Source organism: Condylura cristata, unplaced genomic scaffold (genome assembly GCF_000260355.1).
Source record: "Condylura cristata isolate star-nosed mole 26May11 unplaced genomic scaffold, ConCri1.0 scaffold00009, whole genome shotgun sequence".
In the NCBI taxonomy this organism is placed as follows: Eukaryota; Metazoa; Chordata; class Mammalia; order Eulipotyphla; family Talpidae; genus Condylura; species Condylura cristata.
This window is the reverse complement of record NW_004567110.1, coordinates 57,507,068-57,518,248: the sequence shown is the minus strand read 5'-3', so window position 1 is coordinate 57,518,248 and position 11,181 is coordinate 57,507,068. Positions and strand designations below refer to the sequence as shown.

The 11,181-nt window shown below is 35.5% G+C and overlaps 1 protein-coding gene across 1 annotated transcript in view; it reads left to right on the top strand.

Annotated features, from left to right (window-relative positions):
• The first annotated feature begins 508 nt into the window (after nt 1–508).
• Nucleotides 509–11,181, top strand: part of RP1 (retinitis pigmentosa 1 (autosomal dominant)) — a 147,677-nt gene continuing 137,004 nt past the window's right edge. The window contains exons 1-2 of the mRNA XM_004680039.1: nt 509–1,126; nt 2,063–2,234. Of these exons, the coding sequence (XP_004680096.1) occupies nt 509–1,126; nt 2,063–2,234 (790 nt within the window). The remainder of the gene's footprint in view (nt 1,127–2,062; nt 2,235–11,181) is intronic.

Here is an 11,181-nt window from a genome sequence, read left to right as displayed (position 1 = left end):
GCCACGAATAACATTGTATGGTATATACTTAACTTTTCTCTGTTAGTATAACATATATGTATCCATATAAATCAGCGGCATAACATATGTATTTTACAATTTGTTTCCTTAGTAATAGGACATACTAATCATTTTTTGATGCTAATAAATTCAGAACTACAGAGCCAATTGGGTTCAGCGGTTGCATATCGTTCTACTGCATGGATGTGAATAATACTTAAAAAACGAAACAAAACAAAAAACTATCCCTTAGGTAATGCACTTAGGTTATTTTTATGTTTAAATTTTAAATATCTTATTTAACTATCTTTTTAATTGTAAGTTCCTTAAAATTATCTTTCAAAATAGACAGGTATAATGAATGAATGAATAAATTAAAGAATAAAATTTGAGGGATGGCCTCATTTTTACAATTATAATTAGCGCACATTAGCATTATCATGTTTTCTTTACAGTGTTATTATTCCGAAGAAGAATAATTTCCTTCCTTCTCTAGGTCTCAGCAAAAATGAGTGAAACTCCTCTTAGTTTTTCCATGATTCATCCCACTTCTTCTGAAGGTCAAGTGTCTTCCCAGCGCCATTTGAGCCTCACTCATCCTGTTGTGGCCAAACGGATCAGCTTTTACAAGAGCGGAGACCAGCAATTTGGCGGGGTTAGGGTGGTAATCAATCCTCGTTCGTGTAAGTCATTTGATGCTCTGCTGGATAACTTGTCAAGGAAGGTGCCTCTACCTTTCGGGGTAAGGAATATCAGCACCCCTCGGGGAAGGCACATCATCACAAGCCTGGAAGAGCTGGAAGATGGAGAATCATACTTGTGCTCCCACGGCAAGAAGATTCAGCCGTTGGATTTGGAAAAGGTTCGCAGGCGTCCACCGCCTTGGCTCAGCAGTCGGGCCATCACTGCGCATGCTCACCGCTCCCAGGCTGCTGCTGCCATGGCAGCTCCCGGCATGCTGCGCGCTGCGAGGAGGCTTGTGGTCTTCCGGAATGGAGACCCCAAGACTAGGCGTGTGGTCCTTCTCAGCAGGAGGGTCACCCAGACTTTTGAGGCTTTTCTGCAGCACCTGACAGAAGTCCTGCAGTGCCCCGTGAATAAACTGTACACCACAGATGGAAGAAAGGTGAGCGCCCTGAGGCTCCTCTCCTCTGAGTTCAGTGGAGCTAACCCCAGGGAAGGAAGGCCGTGTGTGTGTGTAAGTGTGTATGTGTGAGCTTTTCTGTGTGGTTTTCTATGCTCCTTTTGGGTGGAGGGTCTGAAGTGGACCAGGCTTTGGCCACAATCAGGATATTCCCCCCCCCACCTTTTTTTTTTCCTCCACATACTCCCTAATTTTCTCCTGTTTCTAAGCACAAAATCTAATCCTATATTGATGACATTTCTTGCAAAGGAATAGCCAACAGTGATATTTAATTAGGTATAGAAATCACTTTCTTAGGATCCCTGCAAAAAGCATGTCGCAGGAACTTCCCCTGCTATTGATAGTGTTGCTACAAGAGCTAACCTTTTTGGCCCTGCCCTGTCTTCCAGGTTCTTTTTTAGCTGGCCCCAGGTAGACATTTGGCTACAACTGTATACTTTTGTGAGGAAAGTACAGGGAAGTACTGCATTTTCTTTGGTTAACAGTAGACAGATTTCTTTAGCTAGTAGGCAGGCTGAATAAGGTCAATAAGGATGTTGTTTTTAACCAGTCCATCAACATGCTTTCCTTGTACACTTCTCCCCCAATCTCCCTACCTTTGGCATTTTCAGTAATCAATGGCTTGGTGATAATAATTTTCAGGCCTGGGAGGTTGTTAAATTCAGTCATTACAAAATTACATATGGAAAGAACTAAACTAGTGTAAAGAACTAAACTAGTGTTTAGTGCTTTTTGTTCTTTTTACATATTTACTTTTATTTATTTATTAATTAAATTATATATATATATATATATATATATATATTACATTAGTCTTAATTTTGTGCATTTTTTCATCTCAGTTGTAACCCCTGGGACTTCCCACCACTTAACCATGTGCCATCACCATAGTCCTATGTGCTCTTTTGTTTCTTCTAGGTTCCTAGTCTCCAGGCAGTGATCCTGAGCTCTGGAGCTGTGGTAGCAGCAGGAAGGGAACCATTTAAACCAGGGAATTATGACATCCAAAAGTACTTGCTTCCTGCTAGATTACCAGGGATCTCTCATCGTGTGTGCCCCAAAGGAATTGCTAGATCAGAAAACATAAAGAGTAAGTCACCTAAATAAATATATAGCCTCAATTTACTTATATATTTATTTTAATTCTGAGATTCTTTGACCAGTACCGCAGCCATGTTAAATGATTACATGATATTGATTCAAATCACTAAGTTCTTTCATCATAGAGAGAAAATAAGGGGATTAAAACCAGTTAAACTGAAATTAGTTTTTTTTTATTGTATAAGGAGTCAGAGATTTTTTGATATATTTTTTAGGGATTTCCAAATCAATCAGTGTTGTACCTGGTTTTTGTAATTTATTTTTTTATTGTGGTAATATTGGTTTACAATATTGTATCTATTTTAGGGGAATAGTTTCACAACTCTTCAGCTGTATGTTGCCACATGACATAGCTATTTAAATTGATGATTTTTTTTTTTTTTGTGGGGGATATATCTAGTTAAAAAATCAAAATGTTAGCATTTCTTGATTTGGAGAGAAGTTATATGGAATGTGTGTAAGTGCCATCTTTGGTAGGTATAGGTTTTTTCCTGAATAGTACCATGGAGTATATTACAAGAGAGTTTAGCAGGTTAGTTGAGTGATTGCATTTTTAAAAATGTCTAAGTACAAACATGCTCTGGTTTTTGAAATTATTTCAGTAGAAATCATAGGTCCTTAGATCTACCTTTATTTATTAAAAAACAACAGAAAAAGGGTTCTTGTAGTCAATTCATGCTGGTTAATAACAATCCAGATCATTATTAGGAAGTGCTGCATGGGAGGGCATTGTCTTTGGGTAGGGCAGAAGGAGACCTCTAAGAAGCTCAGTATAGTATGGTTGGGTGTACATTCCCTGATAAACTTATTCATTGTGGTCAGTGTGTAAACTCTGTGCTAATGTATTGATTGGCACTTGTATTTAAACTTTAGTTTTTATTCTATTGAGACATTTTAAGTAATATAAACTATAGCATTTTAAGTAATATTAATCCCATTACTTACTGGTAAAATGGATGAAATTCATCTATTATTTTTTGTTGTTATTTAGTTATTTCATGGATATACTTCAGATAATTATTTTTTCAATTTTGTAGGCATTAGCTGCCAAATATATGTTTTGTTTATGATAGTACAGTTTCATCTTGATTATTTTACCAAAATGATTTTGTTTCTGATGCAGGGTGCTGCATATGATTTGTGATGACTTTAGGGAACCTGAGGGCTTTGTAAATTTTAACTTAAAAACATTATGAGTTAAAAAAATTATGAGTGAGATATTTTCATTTATAGTTTTTATGAAAGTAAAGCAAAAAGAGAAAATATTTTTAGGTTTATACATTGAAAAGGTAAAGGTATTTAATTGATGGTAAGCATGTGCAAGTCTATGTAAAATTACTAGTAGGAATTTAAGTGAATTTGAAAAGCATGAGTGTCAAAGCTATATCTGGAGACACATTAGAAAGATAAGTAGATATTTGGGCCTTTCTAGCCCTGTTCATTTTACTGCTTTATATTAAATCAAGTGCATTAATTATACAAAATAAGGGATGATAATTATTAATTAATTAGTTAAGCTTTTAAAGTGAATAGTAAAGGTGTTTGAGCACTCATAATATTATATAGATTCTTTTTTGGATATTCACGATAATAGAAAAATGAATACCACCATGCATTACTACTTGCTTTGTCTGAATATGTATGCAACACCTGGTTTGATTTCAGTTTTAGCTTAGTAGTAGTAGACAGAGGAAATAAATTGAAACATCACAAAAATCTCTGTATTTTTACTAGATTCCTTAGCAATTTCTAATTTATACTTTTGTTATTAAAATTGTCCATTTCATATTATTAAAGGAGATATAAGTTGCCTTTTTAAGAGTAGTTTGTAGAAATGTATCAGATAAAGCATTGAACTCAGCTAGTGAATCCACAAAGGTGAGAATCAATAATATCTTACTATGAAATTTAGAAAATGAATTTACTAATTCATTATTTTTTCTTTTCTTTCTCTGCTGCCTCTTCCATTGGATATTTATAATTTTTTCCCACATTTTGTTTTATGCGGGGTATCTTTTACTCTTAAAATTTGAAAGTTAATACACATATGCCTTCAAGTTCAAGGTCCCAGATTTACTGTGTTTCATCTAACAAAATGGATAATAGTGATGGCTATTCAGATCAGTCTTTTGCTTCTGATAATTACTTGGCCTTAGAAAAAAATGATTCTCAGAATTTATTAATCTGTCCTTTTAAAGATGATATTGAGAAATCAATTGTTTTTAATCAAGATGGCACTATGACAGTTGAGATGAAAGTTCGATTTAAGATAAAAGAGGAAGAAACCATAAAGTGGACAACCACTGTCAGTAGAGCTGATCTTTCTAATAGCGATGAGAAGAGTAAGATAAGCAGTTTTCCAGGAACAGCAGATGATGCATCATCTGGTACAGAGATTGCAGCTTGCTCATTGTCTGCAGTTGTCTCACCTCTGGAGAAAGGCAATAATCAAGAGGGCAGTTTGGCAGAGGAGATAAACACTGCAAAAACAGGTCAAGAGGTTGAAACTTGTTCTACTAGTTGGGAGAATGCTTCTGTAGACACAAATGCCATTCAGGAAACTCAGGGTCAAGAGAAGCGTCACTTTTATAGGCCTCCTACACCTGGACCTAGGAGAGTGAGACCAAAGAAGTCGGTCATAGGGAGTGTGACTTTAGTATCTGAAACTGAAATTCAAGAGAAAATGGTTAGACAGGAAGATAGGGAAAACAAATCTGAATATCACATGTTCACCCATTCTTGCAGTAAAGTGTCATCAGTATCTAACAAACCAGTACTTGTTCAGATCAATAACAATGAGCAGATGGAGTCAGCTGTAGAAAGAAAAAAGGAAAGTAGACTGCTCAAGTCAAGCACGACATGCGCTGGCGTTGTAGAAATTACAAGGCAGAAGATGTTAGAGATACCCCATAATAATGATTTGGCACAGACTATATCAGAAAAGTCAGCACTGGAGGAAGGTGTAGTTGATAGTGAAATATCAGAGACACAGCCTAGAATCAAGAACTTCAATAGTTATGGTAATACCGATGATAGGTTCAGTCTTATTTTAGCAGATACAACTCAGCCTTCAGATAATAACTCTAGCACTGACAAAATTATCTCTGAGACTCCAGTTGCAGCAGGATTGTCTGCTGTCACTTCAAGAATTGACAGATTAATTAATGAAGGTGGTTTAACAAAAATTCCAGAATATAAAAAGCAGATTTCATCATCTGTTTTCAGCAAAAAGAAAAAGAAATTCCAGCAGCAAATGATAAATTCTTGTTGTCTAGACAGGGACACTGTAAGCACAGGATTCCCCAGTAAAAGTGAGAGAATAAGCAAAGGATGTAGTATTACAGAGGAAACTATATTGCAAGTTACAGATAGTCCTCTTAAAGGAGGGATGCTTTATGAGCAAGACCTCCATGCAAGTGAAATGGTATTTGAATCAAATTATTTTGGTTCCCACAGTAAACTCAGTTCTATGAATGCCAGGAATTTCCATAAAAACAAATTAAGTACTACTCCAAATCCCAAGCTTCAAGGACTCTTAACCAAAAGAAAATCCAGACCACTAAACAAAGTAGATTTATTAGGAGGACCTACAAAAATAGAAATTGATCAAGGAGACAAAGTATTTCCCTATAATGCATTTAAATATTGCAGGAATACTTTGGGAAATAAAAATTCATTTCCTATGTTTAATATTCTTGAAAAAAAATTAAATGCTTTTTATGGACCAATGGATCATACAGGAACGACCTCTTGGTATTTGAGAGGAATAACAGAGAAGAATTTAGATTCCAAAGTTAACTCCCAAGGAACTTTGAAAAGTCAGAAAAAAAACAAAGGAGGAAAGTTGAAATCAGGTACAATTATAAGTAAACAACATGCTACAATCAAGGTAAATTCTTTAACTTCTTTGAAGACAGCTGTTAACCCTGATGTTACCCATCATTCAGTTCAAAATTATAAACAGAGATGGTTGCCGATCATAAAGCCACATTCAGCAGCCCAGCCTAGGAAATCAGTTCCAGTATACAAAAAGGAAAGGAATGTGGTAAATTTTAACAATGGTTTTCTAGGAAACAATTTCCATGCATATTCTGGGAAGGGAAGTAAGTTTGCTTTGGAAAGTGATAAGCACATAGCTAAAAATGACAGTTTGTCAGGAGATAATCTAAGCAAAGGGGTAAGTAAATCTTTTAACAAAGATAACAGGGAAGAACTTTCCAAAGATCTCTATGACAGCCATATTAAAACTCTGAATGATGCTTACTTGCTTTCCTTGCATGAATATTGTAGCTTATCACAGTCAGTGATTGGTGATCACATTACTAAAAGTAAGGTATCTGCTGAAAAGTCAGTACCAGAGCTAAGTCTTATTTACCAAGAAACAAACTTAGCTACAACAGGGCAAAGTGTAGAGGTTGCCATTCAGGTAGATCCTTTGGAAGGAGACACTCCAAAAGACCTCTTATCAGTCCTGTTGCTTCATCAACTACAAAGTTTAGTTCCTAGTATTCACAGGGCACAGAATGAAATTGTTCAAATGCCAGCCTCACTTGCAGATGTTCCCTTCCCTTCCACAATATGTAATTTATCCACTAATGTCCTTTTAGCTTGGCTCCTGGTGTTAAACCTAAAGGGAAATATAAATAACTTCTGTCCAGGTGGTCCTCACAAGATTACCAACAGAACTTCAGAAATACTTGCCTTGTTGGAGGTTCTAAAGCATATTGCCATCACAGAGGAAGCTGATGACCTGAAGGCTGCTGTGAACATTTTAGTGGAGTCAACCACAAATCATCTTAGATTCACAGAAAAAGAACTAGACAAAGAGTCAATAGATCCTTCTGAAAATTGTTTGATTCTCCACAATCAGAGAGTTCTGAAGTGCACTGGAAAAGAAAATAATTCCTCAGATAGAAGCTACTATGCCAGTAAGGTCTGTTCCCCTGAAGTCTGTGTTTCAGAGGTGACTTGTTCTCCTTGTGAGAGGTACATTGTGAATAAGACTTGCCATACAAAAAAGACTTGTAACCCCAGTGATACTTTTTTTCCTAGTGATGACTGTGCTATGAATCAGACCTACACAGATAAGACTTGTTTTCTGGGAGAGATCTGTTTAGTTAGTGATGCCGTGTCTTCCCATAATGCTTGTGCTCATGAGGAAAACCTTATCTATGAAGCATCTTGCCCAAATGATGACAGCTACATTCTGAACAGAGTCTGCAACACTAATGATTTTCTAAATTCTAAAGAAAATCCTAACACTGATTATTTGGAATCAACTGAAGTATTAGAACGACTTGACGAGGTTCAGGAAGGCCTAAATATTTTGGCAGACCTAAGATGTAAAAATGACTTTAATTTGGTGGTGTCACACCACAATACCAGGGATGTAAGCCATTGTGAATTTCCCCTAAATGCAACTGAATCAGAATTTGATAAGAAACATAGTTCTGTAGAGTCTCAAAATTGTTCATTAAAGAAACTCCAGCAAACAAATACATATAGAACCTTTGATAAAGAAGAATCAAAGACTTCTGAAGAAGCATGCTCAGTAACCAACTGTGTGACGTCAAGTGAAAGAAGCATTTCAGCATTGGAATCTTTTGATGAATTAGAAAACCACGAAACTGTTATATTTAATGCAAAAGCAAATATAAGAGAGCAAACCCCTGAAGAATCAATCCAAAAAAAGTTAATAGATAAAAACTTGAAAATGATGAAAGTCTCTAATAGGAACATAATAGAAGACAGTAGGAATGGTGTAATCTGTGAGAAAATCAGTAGGAAGCTGGCAGCACCAACATCTTCAGTATTTTGCTATGATTCTAACCAAAATACTGAAAAGGATATCAATGAAGGTGACACTAAAACGAGAGTTAAAGTGATGTTGAAAAACATGGAAATTGAAAGTTATTCAGGGTCCCCTCTTGATTTTAAAAGTAAAATAACTTCTGGTTGGTTAGACTATCCACAGGACAATGAGAATGAGCAGCCACGTAAAACATCAAGTAGTTATGCCAATGACATTGATGAGGCAATTGTTCGAGATAAAGACTGCAATCAAAGATTTGTTAAAAGGACAATAGAAACACATTATGGTAAAGCGCAGATTATTAAACCATCTCTTTTCCCTGGATCTATATACAGATCTCAGGTTTATCCTTGTAATTCTATGAAATTTCAGTATGCTAAGAAAATAGGGCTTTATGATTGCAAAGGCCGGTCATTTGACTCTTCTGTACAGATATCTAGTAGTTCATCTGTGCTGCAGAAAAATCAGGAGGAAAGACAAGATACATGCCACTTTAATGATATGAGTTCCAGTTATCATGGAGTTGTTGTAGAACATGATACAAAACAAAATGATCATCAGAAACTCTTGAGGAATATAGAGGAAGGAGTACTGATTGACAGAGGCAAGTGGCTCCTGAAAGAAAATCATTTGCTAAGAGTATCATCTCCTGAAAATTCTGACATACATAACAATGTATACACCCCATCAGTGGATACTTTACTTGATAGTAGCAGCAATGAGGTACCATATTCACATTTTGGAAATTTGGGCACAGCCACAAGCCTGGCTGAATTATCCTCCTCAGAGTTGGAGGAACTGACTCAGCCTCTTGAACTGAGATGCAATTACTTTAACATGCCTCATTGTAGTGACTCTGAGCCTTTTCTTGAGGAGTTGGCAGATGTTCCAAATAAAATGTGTGCCAAGGAGAGAATACCAGGTTATCTTATTCAGCAGAACAGTAATCAAAGGTCAGAAAGAGTATGCACATCAGTCACTCATATCTTTACACCAGGTGGTAACAAAGTTCATCCAGTCTCTGATAATATTAAAATCCAACCGTTGCCTGGTAGTGATGTAGTTCATAGTGCACTTCAAGAAGGTGACTCTTTGGATAAACTCTATGCTATTTGTGGTCAATATTGCCCAATACTAACTGTTACTATCCAACCTGTAGATGAGGAAGACCGGGGATTTGCATACTGCAAATATTCTGATATTGAAAACTCCTTAGGTCTCCGTTTGTGGATGAAAATAGAGCCATATTTACTACATTCAAACAAAAGCATGCTTAGAGATGAGAACAGTAAAGCAAATAGGAGAAAAACATTTATTGTTAATGATATTTGCAAAACATTTGATAAACTTTATTTCAATAACATATTGGGCTTGATGGGTAAAAGAACAAAATTAAGAAGAATGAATTTCTTGGATTTAAAGAAAAAAAATCTCAAAAAATTTCAGTCAGATTTAAAGAAATGGCTTTGTGTGAATTTTCTATATACATTATTAGTTGTAGATAATGTATATATAACACACTTCAATATATTAGATATTAATAATCAGAGGAATGAACTATGTAAAAGAGTTGATGAGAATAACAACTTACTAGATAACAGATATCAGAACCCAAGAACAAATTTTAATCAACTACTAGGAGAAATATCAACTATCATTTCTCTTTTGAAATGCTTGGCCAAACCTGCCTATTTTGCCAAGTTGAGACATCCTTAAATTTTAGTGACAGAAATATATTAGAAATATCTTATGTTTTTGAATATGAAAATATCTTCATTTGGAAAACGAAAATACAGTTAAATTTAATTGATCTTAAAAGTAGTTATGAATGAAAGCTGTATAATTTCAATATTAGCATAGCCAATATCACCATGTAGTCAATACACGTTTTCTTCATAATAAGAGGAAACCTTTGGGATGGATATGGAATAGACAACCTCTGAGAATTGTCACTTCTTCAAATTGAGTTTACTCTGAAAAGCTTGCTCTGTTCTTAATTTTTCAACAATTATAGATTCAGTTTCTGTTCTGTTATTTTGCAAATCCCCTCTTACTCCTGAATGCATGCTATATACTGTATCTATGACTTCTCTTCTGGGTCCTCATGTGCCCTAAGGTCCATAATTATGCACATACACATGTTTACATATTTTTATATGTTGTTAGTTCAGTGTGAGATATATATACAGTATATATGTATATACTATACTATATATGTATGTATATACCCACACACACAGTATGTATTGGTGAATAAATGGAATAAATATAGCCTTACATTACTTATTATTATTTTTTTAAGATTTATTTATTTATGTATACAGAATTGGGGTACAGGCCAGAGGTGCAGAGACGGTGAGAGGATTCATCACACACAGAGTGGGGAGCAGAACAGGCAGATAGATGAAGTGCACTGCTGAGGGGAGCAGCGGGTGGGTCAGGAGAGGTCTGCTAGCCATGTGGGTCACCTCTGGGGCAGGTGGGGATCGAACTCATGCTGAAGTGGCTTTAGCCTCCCAGTGCAGTGCTCCAACCCACTGCACCACCAGGGAGGGCCAGATTACTTATTAATTTTAACTGCTGATTTGATAAAGAATGATTATGAGGTCTTCACAACAATCTCAGGTTTCTTATATCAAATGAATTGAGTTGAGCATAGTTTATTCTAAACATCTGCCTTATAAATTTGCAAACATTTCTGTGGGACAAGTGATAAATTCTTGCTGTCAAGATGGGGACACTGTAAGCACAGGACTCCCATTACTAAGCTGCCTCTTCAATACATTTCTTATAAACTATATACTTACGAACTTTAGGAAAGTGTCAAGAAATCCAAATCAGTCAGGAAAGAATAGGGGAAAAATTTAACATATGCTTTGTGAATGAAAAAAATACCTGGAGTACATTAATTTGGAAAAGACAAATGTAACTTTAAAATTCTCAAAATAGAAAAATAGTGGAGTAAAGGAAAATAACATTTCATTTTGTATTATCTGCATTAATACAAAATTTAGTTAGATCTAAATCATATTTTTTCTTTTTTTTTTATTAAAAAGTTTATTTTTACATCATTTTGCACATTTTTTTTTCATCTCAATTGTAATCCCCACGGGTTTCCCATCAC